This window comes from Manis pentadactyla, chromosome 12 (genome assembly GCF_030020395.1).
Source record: "Manis pentadactyla isolate mManPen7 chromosome 12, mManPen7.hap1, whole genome shotgun sequence".
Lineage (NCBI taxonomy): Eukaryota > Metazoa > Chordata > Mammalia > Pholidota > Manidae > Manis > Manis pentadactyla.
Window position 1 is genome coordinate 57758030 of NC_080030.1, and position 27437 is coordinate 57785466.

The 27437-nt window shown below is 38.2% G+C and overlaps 1 protein-coding gene across 2 annotated transcripts; it reads left to right on the forward strand.

Annotated features, from left to right (window-relative positions):
• Nucleotides 1–311: 311 nt before the first annotated feature.
• VNN2 (vanin 2) lies at nucleotides 312–25852 on the forward strand. Of its 2 annotated transcripts, none has more exons than XM_036903766.2 (8): nucleotides 312–464; nucleotides 3233–3461; nucleotides 3584–3714; nucleotides 7017–7209; nucleotides 18764–19052; nucleotides 20318–20691; nucleotides 21590–21760; nucleotides 24567–25852. In XM_036903766.2, the coding sequence occupies exons 2-8, from the start codon at nucleotides 3252–3254 to the stop codon at nucleotides 24756–24758; spliced, it is 1560 nt and encodes a 519-aa protein (XP_036759661.2). In that variant the 5' UTR covers nucleotides 312–464; nucleotides 3233–3251; the 3' UTR covers nucleotides 24759–25852. The 2 variants fall into 2 exon arrangements, with proteins under 2 accessions (XP_036759661.2, XP_036759660.2); XM_036903765.2 differs by lacking the exon at nucleotides 312–464 and adding an exon at nucleotides 2669–2757.
• Nucleotides 25853–27437: the final 1585 nt, after the last annotated feature.

A 27437-nucleotide genomic window follows, 5' to 3' on the forward strand; every position in this document is an offset into this window, starting at 1 on the left:
TCTGCTCAGGTAGACATTTCCTTTCACAGAGGCTGATTGGGACTGACGTGCTGAAGACAAGCCAGACTCCAACAGGGGCAAGAGAGAAACACTGCTCTTTACCATTAAGTATTTTTTTGGGATACAGCATCATCCTTCCCTTGGTACCAAGAGAAAATGGTTTTAAAAGAAGGTTATTCTGTTTTTCTTACTTCTTATTTTGATGTGTCATCCTTACTGCCTGTGAGGAAATGCTGTCAATGTTTTACATGCTATTTCCAACACTTAATTTCTCAACCACTTGTTGTTTCATATCTGGGAAAGAGACCAAACCAGTAAGTCCTACAGCCTGTGTCAGAGCCCAGAGCTGCTCCTTGTCTTCCTGTGGTTGAGTTCTTCGGCGCCTTGACTGTGCCTCCACGACCCCATGGATGTGCGTGCATCTGCCCTGCCCAGCTTGGCCTGATCCAGGAGTTGGTGTCCAGGTATCCTGTCCCACATCCTGTCTCCAGCAATTCCCCAGGACAGCACCCCAAATAGACTAGATTAGTTTAACTGAACAATAATAGTTGTGTGGGCCTAACAATTAAATAGTACTAAGTAGTCAGGATCTTTGTTTTACTAAGTAATTATCATCCCTTTTTGTAATTATTATCATACATCATAATCTTACAGAGGACTTGGTATGTGTTTGACTCTCAAAATAACCTTGTGAAGGCAATAGAGAAGGTATGATTACCTGAACTTTTAGGTGGGAAAAATTCAAGAAAGTACAGTACAAAGCAAAAACAACACTTCTACTCTTCGTATTAAAGATGTAGAACAGAGCTCAATTAAATGTTATTCTAAGAGATGATCAGATTTACAACTAGAAACAAATGTTTGAGCTAATGACTGTTTTTCCTAATGACTCTAACCAAATAATTTTGAATTGATTGTAGCTTTTTACCCTTGTAATTAAGTCTATTAATCACAAATTAGGAATGAGGCTCTATTAGTGAATTATAATTAATCAATCTCTCTGTGACAATGTAACATTATTTTATAGCTGGGTCAAACTAAAGAAGTAAATGTTACTTAATCACCTTTATGAACACAAAAATGTAAGCTCTGAGAGTTCTATGTCCTGAATTTGGTCATTTATTTCTGAAGATTTAAAACAATATCTACTGCTTCTATGGTTGATATCTGTAAAGATCATTCACTTTTTCTTTATATCTCAAGGATTCTTCTATATTTAAATTGTTACTCATTTACTGATTTCTGACTCTTCCATGCTATTACCTTTGTTACTCAGATTCTCAAGTTTTATAGTCCAATTTTGAAATGCAGCAAAGGAGAAAAAGGGACCTTGACATGGTCAGCTTGACTTCATGTCAGAAGCCATTTCCTCTTCACCCCTCCAACCAAAAAAGCTCTATTTCACACCATTTCTCTCTTTTGTAGACACAAAGAGAGAAAAACCATTCAGAAATTTGGAGACATTAAGATATGACAGACAGATACTCTTCTCAAACAGAAAAGACTGTTAGCTCATCTTCACGAACCTACCCAACTACTTTCAAGCAAAAGAAATAATGAAATATTATTAATTGGTGAGATTAAGTAACATGAAAGTAGATCATGATCGAAATAATTCTTAGAGAGATGGAAGGGCTTACGAGTCTTCACTAGTCATCAACTGCATCGGACTGCATTGAGAAATTGGCAGCTTCACCTGTAGTATTCTTAAGATGGTCACTTTGAATTGGGTTCCTTAAAAGACTAGAATGTTCAGACACTTGGACACAGACATTAAACCAGAGCATAGACACATGCATAGTGTCTTGGGCATAAAGGGAAGATTCTAGAATCAGGAGTGAGAAGTTACACCCTGCTCTAAGTCGTTCTACTTCTCTGTGCCTCAGATTCATGTCCTATAAATTGTAAGCATTTGGGTTACATGCTCACTAAACTCTAAATGCACTCCTAATCTACTATATAGAAATAGGTTACATACCAATGACCTATGCTGATATAATAATTATATACAAACTATGTAGTGTAATCACATACTAACAATCTATATATAATCTGCTAAAATTTTATGAAAATATCTATCCTTTCACATTTTCCACTAAAGAGCTTGACCATTTTTCTAGAAATTATTTTCAGTTTCTATCCTATAGGAGTAAGAAGATATTTCTTTAATAGCAAATTATATTCAAAGCAGAAAATATGAGCAGACCTTGTTTATAGATCTTAGACTTCTGCCTTATTAAGAATTTTATCTCAGTATGAGTGTAAAGCATAGAAGAATTTTATTTATTGTTCCTCTACTATTCTGTCTAAAAGTATTTGAATGACTTTTACCAAGAGGCCCTGATTAAAAAAACAAAAACTAAATTCTAGCATGGTAGGATTGGGACCAAGGAAGGGAGAACATGCATATCCTGGGAAAGCATCAAAGGTCACATAATGTATGTGTATTCTTAAAGCTCATTTATATAATACAACTTTTGCCTGTAACAAAAATGAAAGTCATATGCTATCTGGGTTATAGCAGAGATGATCTTTATGATTATCAGCCTGAGACACTTCCCCTTCTAGTTCCAAAGGAAGGAAGGAGAGAATAGGGAGGGAGAGAGGAAGCTCAGTACCCTGAGGGCCCTGTAAGCAGCGGCCTTGATTTCTTATCTGGCCCAACGCCAGGGAGCTGCACCTAGAGGATCAGTGCTTTGGCACTAAGGACAAACAAGACACTTTATGGCGTGCATGGATGGTCTCAGTCGTTCATGGGTAAGTCAGAGGGTCATTTGGGTGGATTTGATTCCTGATATTGTTCGATAGTGCATTTTCCCAGTAGTAAACACTTGCAAATCTTTCTCCTCTCCTAAAAATAAACATGAGGAAAGTCATTCGGCAGAAGAGAAAAAGATTGTTACCTAGCTTTTGTAATTTAATAAACGTCATGTTTGTTGTATTATGATTTTCACATGAGAGTTAATTCAGTTACTTTTCTTCCTAGTAATAAAAGGATACAACTGTACCGTATTTGAATTTTTTTTAAATGAGCATCAGATTTTATCAATAATACCTGCTGTGTAATCTTTGTAATATGTCTTTATTGTAGTCATTGAACTGCATAGTTTTTCCCTCAGAACTAGTCAGCAATAAAGTTCATAAGATTATAAGAACCTATTAACTGGCAGTTATGGATTACACAGATGTTTACACCTCTATATATACTGCAGAATGTTACTTTCACTTTCAGAAATCACCAGACTGCTACCATGATCACGTCTTTTCGAACCTCTGTGGCAGTTTTTGCCCTAATTAACCTGCATGTCGGTGCTCTGGATACTTTCATAGCTGCAGTATATGAACATGCTGTTATTTTGCCAAATGCAACAGGAAAACCCGTTTCTCAGGAAAATGCCTTGCTCCTTATGAATAAGAATATAGATATTTTGGAGAAAGCGATTAAGCAGGCAGCTGCACAGGTATTTTTAATTCTGCTATTCATAATTTATGGGAGAGACGTGAGAACTGGTGGGAGATTGGAGTGTTGGATTGCCTATGTTACACACGGAGAAATGATTTTGATTTGACTTGTTCTGAACAGGGTGCCCAAATCATTGTGACTCCAGAAGATGCACTTTATGGATGGACATTTACCAGGGAAAAAATTTTCCCTTACCTGGAGGATATCCCAGATCCTCAGGTGAACTGGATTCCATGTCAACAACCCCGCAGGTATTTGCACTATCCTAGTTGTTTCTGCAAAAGTGCTGCAATTCTTTAAAATGTGCATGTTCACCATAGCGAAATGATAGGTCCTGAATTATCATGTATGTGGTGTGCATTATTGTTATAAATCATCTTTGTGTCTGTTAGATTTAAACATTGCACTTAGATACCATTTCACAGTCATTTATAACTGAATGTCTTAATTAAATTTGGAGAAAGCAGGATATGTATAACTAGGATCAGAAACTAAGAGGAAGAGGACCTCCTGAATATAAGTAATAAATTAATTTCTGAAGAGGATAGTGCTTGTGTTTGGAAGATATTCCCTAGTTTCTGTTGAAGGTACCATATTTCAATTTCCTGGAGTCTCTCTGGCCTAGAATCTGCTTCCCAGGCAGAAAGACCTCACTAGGTACTTTTCAGTGAATCATAAGACCTTATGCTTTGAAACTTTGTACTTTCCTATGCTCATAAAGCTAATTTTCCCAGGAAAAAAGCAATCTAGAAACTTTCTAACATAAATTATATTAAACATTTTTATGTATATTTAATATATGAATCCTATTGTCTAAGAGGAAGTGACTGACACAAAGTTAGTGAGGTCCAGATTGCCCACTTCTCTGCGTGGGCTGCTTCACCTCTCGAATCCTCTCTCTCTCTCTTACCCTCACACCTTCTCTCTCTTTCACCACAAATTAAGTTTCTGAAACGTTCTCCGCCATGTTTTTGCTGAAGGATTATGGATACTACATTTTTTTAGCCATTCCTGGCTTATTCTGACACTTAGATAAGGTTTATCAGGAAATGGGTATTCTTAGCTCTAAAGAGATTAACTACACCAAGAGGAGAGTGTTAGGCTACATGACAGTGTAATCTTCCCGTCCTTCCTGTTCTGTGCTGGTGCTCTTTACGGTGAGAAATTTTCTTTTGTGCAAGTAGAGAGGCTAATAGCTGGACAGTCTTTATGCAGAGAATTTTTGAGAACTGGGACAGCTTCTGTTTTTCTCACAGCAGCCACTGAATTCTGGATTTCTTGTTATAAACAACGTATGTTGCAAATTTATGGGCGAATCAAAGATCACACAAGCTTTGGAAGCTAGAGAATGTTGGGGGACAGGTTTGCCCATATCGTTAGTAAATACCTCTTTCATAACCTTACAGTAAAAGGAACTGCAACATTTTGACATAAGTCAGGTTTGCATCATCACCCAATAATCACATTTAATTAATTCATTCGACCATTATGTGTTGAGCACTTACTATGTGAGATGCTATTCTAGGAATAGGGGATACAGCACATAAGGAAATCTCTGCCCTTCCTGTAGCTTATGAATATTTAGTGGGGGAAAATAGTTGTAAACAAACTAACCTACTGTACAGAATGTTGTATGGAAATCAGAATAATGGGGTGCTTGGGTGAGATGAAGTATAGGACCTATTGTAGTTATTCTTTTATTTGGATTGATAAGGGGGCTTTGAGTGAGTATGACATCAGTGTACTGGCAAGGGAGAGAGATTATGAGGTGAGATCAGAAAGTGCCATGTTGTGGGGTGAAATAGATCATGTAGGGTCTTGAAATCTATATAAGAATTTTGTTTTTTCCTCTGGGTGAGATGGGGAGGCATGGAGGGTTTTGAGCCACAGAGTGACCTATCTGATTCATGTTTCAAAACGGCCATCTGGCTCTGTATTAGGAAAAGACTAGGAGGGCAGTGGCCAAGCGGGCAGACCACTTAGGAAGCTAGTGTAGTCATCCTACTTAGGGCTGCTGGGACTGGAACTAGGATGGAAGTGGTGGAGATGAAAAGAAATGGTTATTTATGGACATGTTTTAGATATGAAGGTGACAGGATTTATTGCCAGAGTGTGGGGATATGAGAGAAAGACAAGCATCAAGAGTGCCTCCCAAGTTTTTAGTCTGAGCAACTGGCAACAGGGAATTGCCATTTATAGATATAGGGAGCACTGGAGGAATAGCAAGTCTGGGATGGAAATTAGGGTGTCAATTTTGAGTATCATAGTTTAAGCATCCAGGTGGAGGTGTCAATGAGGCAGTTGCATATGCAAGGCTGGTATGAAAGAACAAGGTCAGGGTTAGAGGTGGAAAGTCAGGAGTCAGAATACAGAAGGCTTTTAACAACATGATGGGTCCACCTATGGACAGAGTTAGAAAAGAGAAGAGATCTAGAAAATTCCAATGTTTAGATTCAGGAGAGGTGAGGGTCCAGCGAAGGAGAATGAAAAGAGCTGCCAGTGAGTAGGAGAAAGAGAGAGTGGCCCAATAAGCAAGGGGAAATGTTTCCAGGAAGAAAGTGTAATTAATTGTGTCAGCTGCTGCATGTAAGTAGTGTGAGATCCAGTAAGATGGGCAGATCGCCACTGGTGTTAGTAAGAGTTTGTCGGCTGGGATGATAGAAATGAAAACTTATTTGAGCGCTTCAAAAGAGAATGGGAGAGGACAGGCTGGAGACAGCAAGATGGACAGCTCTTTGTAGGAGGTTTGCTATTAAGAGGGAGCTGAGAAATGGATTATTTATATTTAGAAGGACATGTGGGTTTAAGAGAGTATCTTATTTTTTTAAAGATAGGAGGTACTAGAGCATTTTTGCATGCTGATGGAATGATTCAATAGAGAGGGGGCAACCAGTGCTGCAGGGGAAAATGAATAATGAGTTGCCAGAAAAGTAGATATGATGTGGAAAAATTAATCAAGTTTAAGTAAAATTGGTGGCTTTTAAAATATGATTTTTCATGGATAGTTTTTATATTGACTTCCATTACACTTTGACTCTTACTGTTATTATTTCTGTATGAAGTAACTAGAAGTTTTTTAAGTTGAACTCTCTTTTTAAAAAAGATATAATTGACATTGACCAACACTTAGTAAGTTTAGATGTACACCGTGTTGATTTGATACATTCATATATTGCAATATAATACCACTATAGCATTAGCTAACACCTCTATCATGTCACATAATTATCATTTCTTTTTTGTAGTGAGAACAGTTAAGGTGTAGTGTTTTAGCAATATTGGAGTGTATAATACAGTACAGTAATACAGTACTGTTGACTATAATCACTATGCTGTACATTAGCTCTCCAGGACTGATTTATCTACTAGTTGCAAGTTTGAACCCTGAAATAACATGTCCCCAACTTCCCTACTCCCCAGCTTCTTGTAGGCACTATTGTACTCTGTTTCTATGAGTAGGACTTTTTTTAGATTCCACATATAAGTGATATCATACAATATTTATCTTTCTCTGTCTGATTTATTGAAATGTCCTCATTAAAATTTGATTCAGATTTGGTCACACACCAGTACAAACAAGACTCAGCTGCCTGGCCAAGAACAGCTCTATCTATGTTTTGGCAAATATTGGGGACAAAAAGCCATGTAATTCCTCTGACTCCAAATGTCCTCCTGATGGCTATTATCAATACAATACCAATGTGGTATATGATAAAGAGGGGAAGCTGGTGGCACGTTACCATAAGGTAAGAGGGGCTGGATATGTGAAATGGAGCCTGCTTTGGGGGCAGTGGATCCTGCGTTTAGGGGTGTGAGCTTCATTCCCTATTCCCTATATGTTACCAGAAAAATTTTTTTTCAAATGAGCAGTATAGAAAATGACATTTCAGTAAAAAACTAATCTGGAAAAAAAATGTAGGCAAAGACCTTTTAGAAAAGTGTTGTCATAGTCCAGGATTGCGATAAATGTTTCTATATATAAAACAAGTAATTTTAATATTGACACAAAACAGACTAGAGTGAATGTAATCTGGATACCATTTAATATTGAAATGATACAAAGATGTTTCCAAATTGTATAAATCAGTTTCAAGGAAGTTAATTTCTGTTTCCTATCAGACCACAAAAATGATCATTCTATTTTCCACATCACCTAATTTAGCCTTTTTTTTGGTTTAAGGTCAAATCATAGCATTTCTACTTTTTTTTTTTTTTTTTGAGAGGGCATCTCTCATATTTATTGATCAAATGGTTGTTAACAACAATAAAATACTGTGTAGGGGACTCAATGCTCAATGCACAATCATTAATCCACCCCAAGCCTAATTCTCGTCAGTCTCCAATCTTCTGAAGCGTAACGAACAAGTTCTTACATGGAGAACAAATTCTTACATAATGAATAAGTTACATAGTGAACAGTACAAGGGCAGTCATCACAGAAACTTTCGATTTTGATCACGCATTATGAACTATAAACAATCAGGTCAAATATGAATATTTGTTTGATTTTTATACTTGATTTATATGTGAATCCCATATTTCTCCCTTATTATTATTATTATTATTTTTATTTTTTTAAATAAAATGCTGAAGTGGTAGGTAGATGCAAGATAAAGGTAGAAAACATAGTTTAGTGCTGTAATAGAGCAAATGTAGATGATCAGGTGTGTGCCTCTAGACAAAGTGTTAATCCAAGCTAGAAAAGGGCAATAAAACATCCACGGATGCAGAAGATTTCTCTCAAAACAGGGGGGTGAGATTCTAAGCCTCACCTCTGTTCCCCAATTTCTCACCTGATGGCCCCCCTGCGACTGTGCCTGTCTTAGGTTGTTCCTCCCTTGAGGAATCTCACCCGTCTCTGGCTAACCAGTCATCTTCCAGGGCCATACAGGGAAATGTAAAGTTGGTAAGTGAGAGAGAGGCAATATTGTTTGAAAAGGTTAGCTTTTTACTTCTTTGAAGATTTATGCCCTGTGGCTTTTATGCCTAGTATTTGTCTTGAGGTATCTTTATCATTTGGAAGAATTATGATACTCGGTAAATTCGATTTGAGGCATGAATTCTAACTAAGGGTTGTAATTAGGAAGGAAGAAGAAAAGCTATAGGAGTAGCAGACGGAAGAAAACATGGGAAGATTGATTATTTCTTTGACATATCTTCTTGTAGAGTACTTCAGCATGTATAGGTTTTAAACTACTAATTAAATTGCGTACACACATTAACATAATAGGAATACAGTTACATAACCAAGCAGACCTATAATTACCAGCCATCTCCAGTGAAACCAAGAAAACCAGTTAGGCACCCTAGGCATTTGTGAAAACTTATCTATGATATGGTGGATATTGTCCAACTGAACTTGAACAGTCTGAGAGAAATCAGACAAATTAAAACAACCCATTCCTGGGGACTGTTCACATTCCATATGTTCTTTTAATGGTAGATAGTCTGTAGTTGTAAGATTTTGGAGCGCTACAACTTGCACTTCTCCTAATTCTTGGTTGAGTTCCAACAGTATAGATCCAGTCAAATTTGTTGTTTTACTGTATGCACAGGCCAGCTTAGATATCTCCTTCTTCATTCCAATGGCAAGTCCAGGAACTGGTGGGATGAATGCAGCTACAACTGCAGCATCGCCTGGATCTTTGTTGAGGTTTTTGATGATCATCTTCTGGTATGAGTCTTCCAGAGAGTGCTGATGTTGGAAGTTCTTCTCCATATCGTATCTTAGTTCATTTTCTGGGTAGCCAAATTAGGCTTTCATCCTCTGTATAAACACAAACAGACCCTTTGCTCACACGTTGATATGCCCTTTATACCATTGTGTAGAACTCATTGGAGGTCACCACACAGGAACTGCTTTTTTTTTTTAAGAGAAAAGAATATTATCAGAAAAATGTACCTCCATAGCCGATTATCTGACACCCTTTAAGTGATCAAAATTAAGGATATTTAAAGCATGTATTAATCGTTGATTTACAGTTAGTTTTATCCTATCAGGGAGTAATCCCCCTTTTCTTTCTTTCTTTTTTTTTTTTTTGTTATCATTAATCTACACTTACATGAAGAATATTATGTTTACTAGGCTCTCCCCTATACCAGGTTCCCGCTACAAACCCCTTTACAGTCACTGTCCATCGGCATAGCAAAATGTTGTAGAATCACTACTTGTCTTCTCTGTGTTGTACAGCCCTCCCCTTTCTCCTACCACCCCCATGCTTGCTAATCTTAATACCCCCCTCCTTCTTCCCCGCCCTTATCCCTCCCTACCCACCCATCCTCCCCAGTCCCTTTCCCTTTGGTACCTGTTAGTCTATTCTTGGGTTCTGTGATTCTGATGCTGTTTTGTTCCTTCAGTTTTTCCTTTGTTCTTATACTCCACAGATGAGTGAAATCATTTGGTATTTCTCTTTCTCCACTTGGCTTATTTCACTGAGCATAATACCCTCCAGCTCCATCCATGTTGCTGCAAATGGTAGGATTTGCCCTCTTCTTATGGCTGAGTAGTATTCCATTGTGTATATGTACCACATCTTCTTTATCCATTCATCTATTGATGGACATTTAGGTTGCTTCCAATTCTTGGCTATTGTAAATAGTGCTGCGATAAACATAGGGGTGCACTGATCTTTCTCATACTTGATTGCTGCATTCTTAGGGTAAATTCCTAGGAGTGGAATTCCTGGGTCAAATGGTAAGTCTGTTTTGAGCATTTTGATGTACCTCCATACTGCTTTCCACAATGGTTGAACAAGTTTACATTCCCACCAGCAGTGTAGGAGGGTTCCCCTTTCTCCACAGCCTCGCCAACATTTGTTGTTGTTTGTCTTTTGGATGGCAGCCATCCTTACTGGTGTGAGGTGATACCTCATTGCAGTTTTAATTTGCATTTCTCTGATAATTAGTGATGTGGAGCATCTTTTCATGTGTCTGTTGGCCATCTGGATTTCTTTTTTGGAGAACTGTCTGTTCAGTTCCTCTGCCCATTTTTTAATTGGATTATTTGTTTTTTGTTTGTTGAGGCCTGTGAGCTCTTTGTATATTTTGGACGTCAAGCCTTTATCGGATGTGTCATTTTCAAAGATATTCTCCCATACTGTAGGGTTCCTTTTTGTTCTATTGATGGTGTCTTTTGCTGTACAGAAGCTTTTCAGCTTAATGTAGTCCCGCTTCTTCATTTTTGCTGTTGTTTTCCTTGCCCGGGGAGATATGTTCAAGAAGAGGTCACTCATGTTTATGTCTAAGAGGTTTTTGCCTATGTTTTTTCCAAGAGTTTAATGGTTTCATGACTTACATTCAGGTCTTTGATCCATTTTGAGTTTACTTTTGTATATGGGGTTAGACAATGGTCCAGGTTCATTCTCCTACATGTAGCTGTCCAGTTTTGCCAGCACCATCTGTTGAAGAGACTGTCATTTCGCCATTGTATGTCCATGGCTCCTTTATCAAATATTAATTGACCATATATGTCTGGGTTAATGTCTGGATTCTCTAGTCTGTTCCATTGGTCTGTGGCTCTGTTCTTGTGCCAGTACCAAATTGTCTTGATTACTATGGCTTGATAGTAGAGCTTGAAGTTGGGGAGTGAGATCCCCCCTACTTTATTCTTCTTTCTCAGGATTGCTTTGGCTATTTGGGGTCTTTGGTGTTTCCATATGAATTTTTGAATTATTTGTTCCAGTTCATTGAAGAATGTTGCTGGGAATTTGATAGGGATTGCATCAAATCTGTATATTGCTTTGGGCAGGATGGCCATTTTGACGATATTAATTCTTCCTAGCCAGGAGCATGGGATGAGTTTCCATCTGTTAGTGTCCCCTTTAATTTCTCTTAAGAGTGACTTGTAGTTTTCAGAGTATAGGTCTTTCACTTCTTTGGTTAGATTTATTCCTAGGTATTTTTTTCTTTTTGATGCAATTGTGAATGGAATTGTTTTCCTGATTTCTCTTTCTATTGGTTCATTGTTAGTGTATAGGAAAGCTACAGATTTCTGTTTGTTAATTTTGTATCCTGCAACTTTGCTGTATTCCGATATCAGTTCTAGTAGTTTTGGGGTGGAGTTTTTAGGCTTTTTTATGTACAATATCATGTCATCTGCAAATAGTGACAGTTTAACTTCTTCTTTACCAATCTGGATTCCTTGTATTTCTCTGTTTTGTCTGATTGCTGTGGCTAGGACCTCCAGTACTATGTTAAATAGCAGTGGGGAGAGTGGGCATCCCTGTCTTGTTCCCGATCTCAGAGGAAAAGCTTTCAGCTTCTCTCTGTTCAGTATAATGTTGGCTGTGGGTTTATGGTATATGGCCTTTATTATGTTGAGGTACTTGCCCTCTATTCCCATTTTGCTGAGAGTTTTTATCATGAATGGATGTTGAATTTTGTCAAATGCTTTTTCAGCATCTATGGAGATGATCATGTGGTTTTTATCTTTCTTTTTTTGATGTGGTGGATGATGTTGATGGACTTTCGAATGTTGTACCATCCTTGCATCCCTGGGATGAATCCCACTTGGTCATGGTGTATGATCCTTTTGATGTATTTTTGAACTCGGTTTGCTAATATTTCGTTGAGTATTTTTGCATCTACGTTCATCAGGGATATTGGTCTTTAATTTTCTTTTTTGTTGGGGTCTTTGCCTGGTTTTGGTATTAGGGTGATGTTGGCTTCATAGAATGAGTTTGGGAGTATTCCCTCCTCTTCTATTTTTTGGAAAACTTTAAGGAGAATGGGTATTATGTCTTCTCTATGTGTCTGATAAAATTCCGAGGTAAATCCATCCAGCCCGGGGGTTTTGTTCTTCGGCAGTTTTTAAATTACCGTTTCAATTTCTTTGCTCATAATTGGTTTGGTTAACTTTTGTGTTTCTTTCTTGGTCAGTCTTGGAAGGTTGTATTTTTCCAGGAAGTTGTCCATTTCTTCTAGGTTTTCCAGCTTGTTGGCATGTAGGTTTTCATAGTAGTCTTTAATAATTCTTTGTATTTTTGTGGAGTCTGTCGTGATTTTTCCATTCTCATTTCTGATTCTGTTGATTTGTGTTGATTCTCTTTTTCTCTTAATAAGTTTGGCTAGAGGCTTATCTATTTTGTTTATTTTCTCGAAGAACCAGCTCTTGGTTTCATTGATTTTTGCTATTGTTTCATTCTTCTCAATTTTGTTTATTTCTTCTCTGATCTTTATTATGTCCCTCCTTCTGCTGACCTTAGGCCTCATTTGTTCTTCTTTTTCCAATTTCAATAATTGTGATGTTAGACTATTCATTTGGGATTGATCTTCCTTCTTCAAGTGTGCGTGGATCACTATATACTTTCCTCTTAAGACTGCTTTCGCTGCGTCCCACAGAAGTTGGGGCTTTGTGTTGTTGTTGTCATTTGTTTCTATATATTCCTTGATCTCTATTTTAATTTGTTCGTTGATCCATTGATTATTTAGGAGTGTGTCGTTAAGCCTCCATGTGTTTGTGAGCCTTTTTGTTTTCTTTGTAGAATTTATTTCTAGTTTTATACCTTTGTGGTCTGAAAAATTGGTTGGTAGAATTTCAATATTTTGGATTTTGCTGAGGCTCTTTTTGTGGGCTAGTATGTGATCTATTCTGGAGAATGTTCCATGTGCACTTGAGAAGAATCTATATCCTGTTGCTTTTGGATGTAGAGTTCTATAGATGTCTATTAGGTCCATCTGTTCTACTGTGTTGTTCAGTGCTTCTGTGTCCTTACTTATTTTCTGCCCGGTGGATCTATCCTTTGGGGTGAGTGGTGTGTTGAAGTCTCCTAAAATGAATGCATTGCAGTCTATTTCCCCCTTTAGTTCTGTTAGTATTTGTTTCACATATGCTGGTGCTCCTGTGTTGGGTGCATATATATTTAGAATGGTTATATCCTCTTGTTGAACTGAGCCCTTTATCATTATATAGTGTCCTTCTTTATCTCTTGTTACTTTCTATGTTTTGAAGTCTATTTTGTCTGATATTAGTACTGCAACCCCTGCTTTCTTCTCACTGTTGTTTGCCTGAAATATGTTTTTCCATCCCTTGACTTTTAGTCTGTACATGTCTTTGGGTTTGAGGTGAGTTTCTTGTAAGCAGCATATAGATGGGTCTTGCTTTTTTATCCATTCTATTACTCTGTGTCCTTTGCATTAAGTCCATTTACATTTAGGGTGACTATTGAAAGATATGTACTTATTGCCATTGCAGGCTTTAAATTCGTGGTTACCAAAGGTTCAAGTTTAGCCTCTTTAGTATCTTACTTCCTAACTTAGCTCACTTATTGAGCTGTTATATACACTGTCTGGAGATTATTTTCTTCTCTCCCTTCTTATTCCTCCTCCTCCATTCTTCATATGTTGGGTGTTTTGTGCTGTGCTCTTTCTAGGAGTGCTCCCATCTAGAGCAGTCCCTGTAAGATGCCCTGTAGAGGTGGTTTTTGGGAAGCAAATTTCCTCAGCTTTTGCTTGTCTGGGAATTATTTAATCCCGCCATCATATTTAAATGATAGTCGTGCTGGATACAGTATCCTTGGTTCAAGGCCCTTCTGTTTCATTGCATTAAATATATCATGCCATTCTCTTCTGGCCTGTAGGGTTTCTGTTGAGAAGTCTGATGTTAACCTGATTCGTTTTCCTTTATAGGTGACCTTTTCCTCTCTAGCTGCCTTTAAAACTCTTTCCTTGTCCTTGATCTTTGCCACTTTAATTACTATGTGTCTTGGTGTTGTCCTCCTTGGATCTTTTCTGTTGGGGGTTCTGTGCATTTCTGTGGTCGGTTTGATTATTTCCTCCCCCAGTTTGGGGAAGTTTTCAGCAATTATTTCTTCCAAGATACTTTCCATCCCTTTTCCTCTCTCTTCTTCTTCTGGTACCCCTATAATATGGATATTGTTCCTTTTGGATTGGTCACACAGTTCTCTTAATATTGTTTCATTCCTGGAGATCCTTTTATCTCTCTCTATGTCAGCTTCTATGCGTTCCTGTTCTCTGGTTTCTATTCCATCAATCGCCTCTTGCATCCTATCCATTCTGCTTATAAACCCTTCCAGAGTTTGTTTCATTTCTGTAGTCTCCTTCCTGGCATCTGTGATCTCCCTCCAGACTTCTTCCCATTTCTCTTGCATATTTCTCTGCATCTCTGTCAGCATGTTTATGATTTTTATTTTGAATTCTTTGTCAGGAAGACTGGTTAGGTCTGTCTCCTTCTCTGGTGTTGTCTCTGTGATCTTTGTCTGCCTGTAGCTTTGCCTTTTCATGGTGATAGGAATAGTTTGCAGAGCTGGGACGAGTGATGGCTGGAAGATCTTCCCTTCTTGTTGGTTTTTTGGCCCTCCTCTCCTGGGTGAACAGCGACCTCTAGTGGCTTGTGCTGCACAGCTGCACGCAGACAGGGTTTCTGCTTCCTGCCCGGCTGCTATGGAGTTAATCTCCGCTGTTGCTGTGGGCGTGGCCTGGTTCGGGCTGGTTCTCCATAATGGTGGAGTCGCATTGGAGGAGAAGTGGCCGGGGGGCAATTTATCTCTGTAAGGGGCCTCCCTGCTCCCTGCAGCTCAGGGGTTAGGGTGCCCAGAGATCCCCGGATTCCCTACCTCTGGACTAAGTGTCCCGCCCTACCCCTTTAAGACTTCCAAAAAGCACTCGCCAAAACAAAACAACAACAACAACAACAACAACAACAAAAATGGCCACTCTCTTTTCTTTTGTTCTCCGGCGCCGGCCTCCGATACCCACTCACCGGTCCTGCTGCCCTGTTTCCCTAGTATCCAGGACCCCATGCATGCACTGTGTCTGCACTCTGGTGCGGATGGCTGGGGCTGGGTGTTCAGCAGTCCTGGGCTCCCTCTCCCTCCCCACTCGGACTTCTCTCCTCCCGTCGGGAGCTGGGGGGAGGGGCACTCGGGTCCCGCCAGGCCAGGGCTTGTATCTTACCTCCTTTGCAAGCTGCTGGGTTCTCGCAGGTGTGGATGTGATCTGGATGTTGTCCTGTGTCCTCTGGTCTTTATTCTAGGAAGAGTTGTCTTTGTTATATTTTCATAGACATATGTGGTTTTGGTAGGAGATTTCCACTGTTCTACTCACGCCGCCATCTTGGCTCCGCTCCAGCATTTTTACTTTAAACTCTGAACTGAAAGAGTAAAATAACCATAAGCCATAATTTTATATTAAACTGGTCAGGGAGAGAGCCTGGCCTTTTAAATGGAGATATGATGTCAGTGTGAATTTTCCTCTTTTCCTCCCATATTTTTTTCTAAGCATCTTAAATTGCCACTTCAAAATCTTTTGTGTAGAAAAATTATTTCCTGCAACTCCCAGTTAAAATAGAAATGTTAATCAAGAGGAGTGATATTAAGCCAATAATTGTCAAATGTTTTAGATCATAGTCCCCTGTCAGAAAAAAATTTTAACATGAATCCTCAATATATCTATATTTATTTTTGTGTTCATAAATAAGATACATAACTTTCAAAAATTTTCTTCATAAGCTTGTGGCTTTTGACACAAAGCCTCTTTGGGGAAACTTCTCTTCAGATATAATTAAACTTACATGTTCTCAAAATGTGTTTCAAATTGGAAATAGAAATATAAGGTCTTCCATTTTCTTATCTTCAAGACTGTTTGAATTATTAGTATCATTATTAAATGCACTTTGTTTGCAAGCATCATTGCTAGCTATTCTCCCATTTTGTAAGTGCTAATTTAGTTAAATTGGTAGCATAGTAGTTCCATCCTCTGAACCAGGCTCATGTAAACTGCAGGATGGCGCAGTGCACTGAATGTGGGCCCACTAGTCAGGAACCTGTGGTCGTCCTGTGTGAGCTGAGGAGCTCTCAGTCTCCCCTCAGGGTACCTCAGAGACCATTGTGTCCTCTGACCTCTGACATAGGGACTGAATAAGAGTACCTTTGTTGATCCATTGTTAAAACACTACTAAAAGTTCAATTTCTTTTTTATTTTTTAGGCAGAAACGTAGAGGGGAATTTTAATTCCCATCCCTTGGCATTCCCTACTTTGCAGACTATTTGTTAAGATGGCCCTAATTATTGTATTAGACTAGGTTAGTTTTTCAAGTTTACCTGAAGGAATCAGGGAGAATTAAATAAAACATTCATTTTCAATAGCAATTTTGAAAGCTCGAAAAAGTCTCTGAAATTACTTTGGATGAGACACTGGAGCACCTCTTTTCTATTAACAGACACTTAGTGCACATCTTTTGTTCCTAGGTATCAGGGATTCAAAGGACAATAGTGCACATTATTCTTCCTTGAATCCCTGATACTAGAAACAAAAAAGAAAGCTTCCTCAGCTTTGAAGAAACTTTTGAAATTTTTTTTCTTCAACATTATAGAGATTGAATAGCTTTCTCCAGAGATAATCCCTTGAAAACATCCATCCATATGAAATATTTTATACTTTACACTTACATGATGCAAGTGCCCAATATTGCATCACTCCTATCTTTACAAAATAAGCCCTTGTTGGTGGGAAATGCTTTGTTAAACTGGTTTCAAAGAGATAGACTGTTCCTTAACCACTCCTGGCCTTCAAACCTACATCTTGATCCTCAAGTGGAGGTTGAGCACAGGGTCCTTTGGTTGAAGGTAATAAATATGGGTCCACAGTTCTCTTCTGGGAGAAGTTATCCTGTTGAAAATCCTGAGCACAGAGATTTCCTTTTTCTCTTTCCTCCCTAATGGGTCCAACAAGAGCCAATCCATTGGCAGTGGATTGGTTTTGGTGTTACCGCTCTGAAAACTCATGCTTTGTTTTCTGGAGGGCTATGCCAGTTTGGATAATGGGAGAAATGGAGAGTGAAGGCAGGCTCCTGGTGGCACTCTCCCTAATGTCCACTTTACTGTTTGCTGGCAATTAGGGTGATGTTTAACTAATTCATTGACTGACTTGTTTTTTTCACTTTGTAACTTTTCCCAAAATTCATCAGGTAGGGGGCACTTTATTTGACCTTGCAGGGAGTTTACAGTATAAAGCAAAGGATGTTTTCATCTGAATTTGAAAATGCTATCTTGGCTTACTAATTAAATTTTATAAAATAAATTCAGTAATATATAAGAAGAAGAAATTACTGATTTCCATAAAGAATATTTAGTTAATCTAATGTGTTTTCAAAATTTTAGAAAGCAACAGAAATTTATACATGATTATTTAAAATTAAGAATGAGAGACTCTTCAACATCTGGTACAGTCAGATACAAAGTGTTAAGTCCATAATTATGAATTCAATTAATTATTAAAGGATTAGGCTCATAAGGAAGGTATATAAAAAGCAATAAATAGCCTTTTCAGGTGATTAAACATCTAAATGATGTTCCACACTAAAGAAAAAAGAAAATTTCTTATGACTATATTCCTTAGCCTGGATAATATTCCTCCAACACAGGATATAATTCAATGAAACAAAAATAGTGAAGAGAATTGGAAGTTCCTTTTCTTCTCTTCTTTTTGTGAAGGTGAAGGGGATGAAGAGGCATAAAATCTCAATTATAATACAATTTAGTCACAGGGATGAAAGTACAGCATAGAGAATATAGTCAATAATCCTGTAACATCTCTCTGTGTTGACAGGTAGTAGCTATACTAGTTGGAGTGAGCATATAATAATGTAGATAACTGTTGGATCAGTATGTTGAATACTTGAAATGAATATAATATGATATATCAACTATACTTCAATAATAAAAAGAAGAAGCTCCACTCTGTGCTATTTTAGTTTCATTGAATTATCTTTTTATCGTGTTGAAGGAGTATTATTTTCTCCAAATTATAGAGATTGAATAGCTTTCTCCAGAGACAATCCCTTGAAAACATCCATTCATATGAAATATTTTATACTTTACACTTACATGATGCAAGTGCCCAACATTGCATCACTCCTATCTTTCCAAAATAAGCCTTTGTTGGAAGGAAATGCTTTGTTAAACTGGTTTCAAAGAGATAGACTGTTCCTCAACCACTCCTGGCCACCAAACCTACATCTTGATCCTCTAAGGAACATAGTCTTTGGAATTTATGTGAAGGTGATTGGCTCCCAAGTGAGGGTGGAGGCAAGTAGGGAGAGGGAAAGAGAGAGAGAGAGAGAGAGAGAGAGCAGGTGGGGGACGGGAGGGGGGGGGAGGGAGAGAGAGAGACTGTATTTGTCCACATTTGCCTTGGAAATTTACTTCTAACAATCAGATTCACTTCCTATAGATTTCCTCTTGTTGACCATAACCAAGTCTATTACTAACTTCCAAGGGCTTTAATGAGTCATCTTTGCAATAAACAAACCTTTTCTGATTTTATCCTCTCCATTTGTCATAGTACCACCTCTACTCAGAGCCTCAGTTTGACGTCCCTAAAAAGCCAGAGTTGGTGACTTTCAACACCACATTTGGAAGGTTTGGCATTTTCACGTGCTTCGATATACTCTTCCATGATCCTGCCATTACCCTGGTAGAAGATTTCCAGGTGGACACCATCCTGTTCCCCACAGCTTGGATGAATGTTTTGCCCTTTTTGACAGCTATTGAATTCCACTCAGCTTGGGCTGTGGGAATGAGAGTTAATCTTCTTGCAGCCGATACACATAATGTTGAGCTAAAAATGACAGGTAATTCACAACCAAACGAGGTTTGCACATTATACTTCTAAATGCAGAGAGACTAATGCCTCAGATAGGACTTGTAATAATTTTTTGCTTCTATGTTGTGACTCCTCACTATGTTTGTCATCCTTTCACAACAAAAGAAAGGCTAGGGCTTGATTCCGATAGCTGTGTTTGTGTTAGGTTCTTTTTGTGTATTATTTCATTTATCTCACAACTCATGAGATGAGGATTGTCATCTCACTTTTATAGATTAGAAAATTGTGACACAGGGAATGCAAATAACATGCCAAAGGCTACCAGCTAGTAAGTGACAAAGCATGGAACAAGATTTGCTCTAACACTGGTGAAGGACAGAGGAATGTGCTATTGACATGTTGCTGTGTGACAAATTATCCTAAAAGGGAAAATAGTAAAAGTGGCTTAAAATAACACACATGTATTGTTTCACATTTTCTGCTGATCAGGAATTTAGGGCCAGCTCAGCTGGGTGGTTCTGCTTTGGCACGTCTCTTCAGGATACATCAAGCTTGTAAGTGGGCTAGTAGTCACCTGTAGTCTTGACTGTCACTGGCAGAGCTACTTCCAAGATAGCTGCCTCGTGTGGCTGTCGACAGGATCCTTAGTTTTCCAGGGGCTACTGGCAGGACACCTCCATTTCTTGCCAGTTGGGTCTCTCCAGAGAGCTATATAATGTCTCCTCATGATACAGCATCTGACTTCATCCAGAGCAAGTGAGAAGAGGGAGGGCAAAAGCAAGGCAGGAGGGAGGAGAAACTACATCATTGTCTATGACTAGTCACACAGCATCACTTCTGCCATGTGTCCTGTTCAGTAGAAGTGAATCACTGAGTCCATCCAGCACTAAAAGGGAAGGGAATTAGATCTACCTCTTGGAGAGAAAGTTGAATGTTGAAGGAAGTTTGGACACATTTGAAAACCACCACAGTGGGCAACAGGAGAAAATTCTGCATCGCCTTTCCCTACCTTTCAGGAACTCCCAAATACAGAGATTCTTATATTTGGTTTAATTTTCCATCCTGCTAATAAATTATCCTATTATAGTCAAAGCTTATTGACATTTTGAGACCCTTGAACATCTATTTTAATTACCTCCAACAGAGAATAAGAGAAGTACTTAGTGTCCATTGTAGCTACAAGCCTGTGTTCCTGTCTCACTGTGGTTACTATGGTGACATGATCACATGCCCAATTCTAATGGTAGTGTTGATTTTGTTTTTGTTTTAAGAAGACTCATCTTCTGTTCACAGGCAGCGGTATCTATGCACCACATTCTCCCAAAGAGTTCTACTATAACATGGCATCCGGCACGGGAAGTCTCGTCCTCGCAGAACTGGACTCGCATCCCCGAGCCTCTCCTGACTACCCACCGGCTGTGAACTGGAGCGTCTATGCCAGGACTATCAAGCCATTCCCAGTACAGAAAAGCATTTTTGGGGGATTGGTTTCCCAGGATAGGTTCAACTTCACAGAACTTTTTGAAAATGAAGGAAACCTTACAGTCTGTCAAGAAGATCTCTGCTGCCATTTAAGCTACAGAATGGCAGGAAAGGAAAAGGATGAAGTGTATGTTCTAGGCGCTTTTACAGGACTTCACGGCCGAAGGCAGCAAGAGTACTGGCAGGTAATCTCAGCTCAAGTGAAAGGGAGTGTTTAGATGTCAGTAAATTTAGGGTTAAATTTTCGTATTTGCCCCAGGGAACCAAGTGCTTTTTCTTGTCATAACTCCATGCATTGCCAATATTGCATGCATGCATGCATGCGTACGTGCACACACACACACACACACACACTTTGGGATTAATTGTATTATATTAACAATGGGAGTTAAGCATAATCTGATTTCTTCCTTTGAGCATATTAAAAAAATATTATTAATCTGACCATTGTGATTTTCAATTTGACAAATGAACTAGTTTATATATTTTAGTGAACTCCAGTGAGACTCCTTAAGTAACTTTACTGACATATCTGCACAGTCTTGTTTTAACTTTTAAAACCAACAGTGAGTAGGGATACCACTTTTATCTTAACTTCTCTTAAAATCATGTCCTGTTCATTTTATTCCCTTCCATGATAAATATTTAAAATACTAACTTTCTATATAATGTTGGCTATTCATTTATATTTTCTTATACCCTATGCCCACTGCCTTCTAAAGAAAAGAATATGAAAAAAGAGATGGTCAACATCTTAATCATTATTTTAGCTTTAGTACTACTGTTTGCTGAAGACCTCCCCTCTCTTGGGCCAAATGCCATTCTCTGACATGCCACTAAATGACTTAAATCTAATTTTCTAAACTGACTTCTTTCTTTTGATCTACTTGTTACCCAGGAAGTGGGGTCAGTTCTCAGGTCATTTGCCATTTCCAATAAAGCAGGCGATTTCAAGAAACATCATCTAAATCTACCAAATGGAGAAAATGTGTACTTTGTGTTGGTTAATAACTGGGTCAACAGTTCAAATATAAGTAACTCAGATACAAAATCTTGCATTTTATTCGCACCTGTCCCACATAGGTATGCACAATGATGAAATGCCAAACTACTGATAGGACAACTTGTGGAAAGCCAGTGGAAACTGCTTTGACAAGATTTGACATGTTCTCTCTCAGTGGCACATTTGGAACAAATTATGTTTTTCCTGAAGTGCTACTTACTGACATTCATCTGTCACCTGGAAAATTTGAGGTAGGAGGATTTTAAGATTGTTTTCACTTTATCTGTTTTCTGAAGCTAAGTAAAGCAGGATACAGCAATTGTATTAGTTAATTTTTGCTTTGTAGCAAATTTCCTCAAACTAAGTGCCTTTAAACAACAACCATTTCTTGAGTCTGATTTTGAGGTTGGCAACGTTAACTGGACACAGCCAGGCTGTTCTTCCGGTCTGGAACAGGTGTAGTTGACCTTGGCTGGGCTCACCCATGCATCTGCCGCTAGTCCGTGGGTTGGCTGGGACTGGCTGGTTTTTGACTACCTTGTCTTGGACGGCTGGGGTGACTTAGGTCATTCTGTCCCTGTGGCCTCACATCTTCAGCAGCCTTGGGGTTATTCACGTGTTTGTTGAAGGAGTCCAAGAGCACCAAGAGGAAAAGCAATGGGCAAATTCTTTTCAAGTATCTGCTTGTACCCTGTTTGTGAATGTCTCTTCAACCAAAAGCAAGACACATGGCCAGTGTAGATTCAGGGCAGCGGTAGCTTTCTCAAGGGAAAGAGTCATAAAAATCACACTGCAAAAAGGCACAGATGAAGGAGGGGGAAATTGTGGCCACTTTTGTGATTTTTCTGAAACTAATTCTAAAATGATGATGCTTCATTTGAATAGCACAGTAAGATACCTAGAGCCTGTGGGGTTGAGGCATCATTCACTGAAGAATGTTTTTTATAGATTTTTAAATTTCATTGTATCACTTGTGGAGACAAGGAGATAATAAGATGTTTATTTCACAAATTATAGTGTCTATAACAATTCACAAATTCAGTTGGTCACAAATTAGGATTAATACACTGCTGATTTATATCTGCTAGTGCACAGCACATGCACACACACATAGGTATACTCCAGCAATCTGAATTTTAATGTATTCTCTGAATTATGGCAAACAGTGGCAGGGTTCCAGTAACTTGAACGAAATCAGTGTGTTTTCTATAAAAGAAAAATAGGATTTATGTACTTCATCTAAGACATTAAGCAAGGAGGTCTTTCAAATTGTAGATTGCTTATTTTCATATATCTGTGTCTACCTATATCCTTAGGCAAGGATATGTCATATTTATAAAAAATTATTTAATTCTGTGAAACAAACAGTTAACATACAATATAGCCTTAAGGCTGGGAAACCCAGAGAACAGGAATCTTGGCTTAAATGCCAACCACAGAAAATCATGATCAGATCTGAAATGAGGGGTCTGGAACTGAAATCTAGTAGTTAAAAGGTTGTTAGACTGGTGCAGAGAAGCATAGATGAATTGAAAATATCTTGGATTATTTCAAGGAAGTGAGAGAAGGGAGAGCAGGATTCATATATGTGAGCTTTGGAAAGCATATGGTCTGGTATTATCGGTGCACAGTATCTTATGAGCCCTGTCATTGACACTGAGTACACAGTCTAATTTTCCACATACTATATTGACATTCCCCACCTGCCATGTCATTACTCATAGAAATGTATCTCCTTGAGGAATTATCCCAGAGAGTTGCTGAGCATTTCTCTCACAAATGCATCTCATTCACAGGAGAAAGACAAAAAAACTGCTAGTGTTTTACAGACCAGGTGAGAGTTCCAGAGCCAGAAATGCCATTTCACTGTCACTCTGAATTACATTAGATTTGTATATTTGGATAAAGTTGGAGGGTGATAGTTGATGAGGACTTGAGAGCATAAAGAAATTAGTTCTTAGCTACCTCCTTTCTCTGTTTTAAATTTTTTAATCTTAAGTGCCTTCAGGCAATTGGGAACAGTTAGAGAAGGTTACAAAAGAGTAAATGGTTGAGTCCTTACCTCTGTAGTATTTGTAGGTCTCAACTCTTAACAATTCTCAGGTCCTGTGCTGTTTCCTATCTCTGGGCCCTGGCCCCTTATTCTTGGATGGAAGGAAAGAGGGAAAGGAGCAATTGCACCTGTTCTTTAAAGTAGGCACTTACAGTATGATTATCAATTGGATCATGTTTCATCTACTCCAGCTCACTTGCAGAAAGAGAGAAAGAGATATAGATTGTGTTACTCCCCAAAATTATGAAAGAGGCATTGGGCTGGTGGCAAGCAGGGTTTCATGGAGGCCAGGGAGCTAGTCGCAGTTTCACAAATATAGATTCTCTATGGCATGACTTTCCTTGAAGTTTACCAATTCTAAGGAACAGACACAACTGACTTCACAAGATGGTTAAAAGAGGCAATCAAATTATCATTTTTTAAATATAGTTTCACTGAGCTAGAGAATAATGAAATGTCATCTCAAGAAAGCTCTCCATCGCTGTGTTCCCTCAAGTTCCAGCGATGGACCAGAAGTTTGGTTTGTGAGCACAAAATTACAACAGAAGGGGCCGACTATTCACAGACAAGATGTTCATGAAGCTATGGAAGCTTGAGGCCATGTGCTTCTCCATAGGGCTGGTTATCTAAAGATCATGCTGAGTCAGGGAGCCTGCTTTCCTCAAAAAAAGCCAAATGAACAATAATCAATTCTTGATTTTTTTTTTTTAGTTCTTTCTCTAAAGACCTTGCAGGTCCTTTCATAAACATATTGCCTCTAGAAAGATGAGATACAGTATTGCAAATGACGAGTTTTTTACATAACTTATCTTGGCAATATCTTCTTGAGGATTTCCCCAGTTTCCTTGACTTATGGACTCTCCGGGAGCAAATATTTCCACATTATCTTAGAGGATCACTTCTGTAGAGATTTCAACACATTTACTGAAGTTTTAAAATCATTCTTCTGCTGATAATACATATTGTAATCAAGCTGACTATGCTTGTCTCGATTTTTTCTTTAGGTACTAAAAGATGGGCGTTTGGTAAACAAGAATGGAACATCCCGGCCTATCCTAACAGTGTCACTCTTTGGGAGATGGTACAAGAAAGACAGGCTGTCCATCTCAGGCAAAATCAACAAGTCAGCAACAACTTACCTGTCAATATCCACTTTATTAATGATCTTAGCTTTACAGTATATTGTGACTATCTAGAGCATCTCTTTATCACATTCATTGGTGCATCACCTATTTTGCTAAATGTGTTTATCAGGTTCCCAGGTTTACTAAGAAAATTTGAAAGGCTATCTTAGTAGTGTAGACTAATGATTTCTAAATTTGTTCTTTTCTCTTAATACTTAAAAGGGTAACTTTTAAGTATTAAGGATATTTTGGGCCTTTTTTGGGCTACTCTGAAATGTTGCAGTGTAGTGTAGTAAAAAGAGCACAGGTATTTGGGTCAGATAAATGAGAATCAAATCCCAGCTCTAGCTTTATTTGCTGTGTGACTTTGTCTGCTTGTGCTCAGAGTAAGCAGAGTAAAGAGATTTGAGGCTCCTGCAAACATAGCTACAGCCTTTGAAGAGAGCAGTATTGATGGGAATTGAGAGGTTTATGACTGAATTCTATTGACATTTAAGATAATTGGAAGCCATCTAGTTTCCTATGCTAGTGATTTGGAGGGAAATCTGCTTTCCAATCAGGTGGTAATAGTGAGTTTTATCTTCACACTGAAAGTTGTTTTGAGATGCTCTAGAAGAAATGGTGGTCAATCCAGGTTTGTATCAAATGTTACCTGGCCCAGAGCATTAATAACCCTAAGCTCTACCACCTCAAGGTAAATTTAACAGGCAAAAATCCCATAACACAAAGACCATGACTGTTAATAGTGACACTGTTTTCAACATAGAGTAGTTTACTTTTTTCAAAATATATAGATCTCATGCTACCTGAAATAGTGGTATATTTGTTACTGATCACTTAATGCAGATATTCTTAAAATTAAAGAAATGACTTTAAATTTTCAGATCTTTTTCAGACTTTGTACATCCAAATTATTTTGTCTAATACTCTTACATTAAAAAAATCACAAAGCATTCATGTTTTCTTTTTTTTGTATTGTAGTATATCTACTCTTAATGGACTAAATCTGAATATTCTATTAACATGCAGTAGGAAATTAAAACTACTTTTATAATCAAGTGGTTACTGTTAAGAGAAGGGATACGGAGGTTGTCACATTTTGTTTAATTTTAATCTTTGATATTACAAATGACAAATAAAAAAAAAACATTTTAAATGATTGCTAATTATAAGTCTCTCAAAAATATTGTTTGAAGTTAAATTCCCCAAGGTTGATAAACTAATCAGTAATGAACTACTTATTTGTTAATTATTTGGTCAAAGTCCAACTGACTCAATAATGTGGCACTTACATAAGACACAATAGTATCTACAAACAGATGGAAAACAGTTACCTTTGTTCTGTGAAACACCTTTTATTTCATGTTATAAAGACAATCATATTTGATATATTTACCATTAAAGGGAGTTTATAGGACAGAAGTGATGCAAATTTACCTTTGATATGTTTCTAATGTATAACAGATTGCCTGGAACAAAGGTGCTGATTGAACTGATAAAACTGTTAAGAATAGACAGAATGGGTGCCCAAATTAGGTACCTCCTCTGTATTTGGGACAGAATAGTTATATAGATCTTACTGGATGAAATACAAATCTTTCTTTGGCCAGACCACACCTCCAATATGACCATATATGAATTAAAATTGAAGTATCTTACTGATGTATAGAATATATCGTGAATTAGAGCACTGTTGTTTGGAGATCACATAAAAGCAATTGCTTATAATTTACTCCTGCTGGAAGACATCTAGTATAAATATGCTATGCTTCTGACTACATGAAAACAGAAGTAGGAAGTATGTAGTTGGAGGGCAGATAGGGTGCCTTACTAGCAAGTCCTAACTCATGTCTCATGGTTTATAGAGACCTATTCATCAATTAGACCTCTCACTGACTTGCAAGGAATACAGATGTATTTGAAAAGAGGAAAAAGTGATAGTATAAGAAGTTAAGTGAAAAACTAAAGGTCTAAGAAGAAATGAAAAAGTCATAAGTAGAATGGATATCAGGAGCTTGGAGGTCTTCAGAAATGCAATCTGTTATTGAAATGTTAAGCCTTGGTTCTCCCAGAGAGAGAAGGCCAAAATGATCAAGGGAATCAGGAATGATACCCAGGCACTTTGTAACTTCTGTGGTGAATTTTTCTCTCCGCCACCCTCCCATATCCTGTCTTTCTTAAAGGTAATATGTTGCATGTAGTTAGGATTTGGGATCACCCCTTTTAGCTCCAGGGTGTGTGGTATATTGCCCAAGCCTAGCCAATCACAGACTAGTCCCCTGATTTATGCAGGGCTGAGCACATGTTTGAAGCTCGGCCGATAAGACTCCTTCCCAGGACTTTTGATAAAACAATTGGAAAAGAAGTGCTCTCGACTATGATCAGAGGCACAAGGAACATGTAAATCTGGAGCCTCCGGGAAAAATCTTCATTGCACATTGAAAAGAACGTTTCCAAGGATGAAGACAAAGGAGACCTGAGCCAAAGAACTCTGAAGACATCATTTAAGCACCGGCTCCAGCCAGATGAAACCAGTATTCCAACCAGACCTTCTAGTTATGTGACCTGAGGAGTGTCATGTTTCTGCTCACAGTGTTTGAGTTGGATTGCCATCACTTAGGCAAATGTGCCTCCTCGTTTTTGTTATCTTTATCTAATTCTGCATAGAGAGTTGCACAAAACCTCTAAATGCAAAAGTCCTGTGTGCTCCTCTTCAGGGAGAACTTTGAAGGCTTGGTACGACTCTGATGC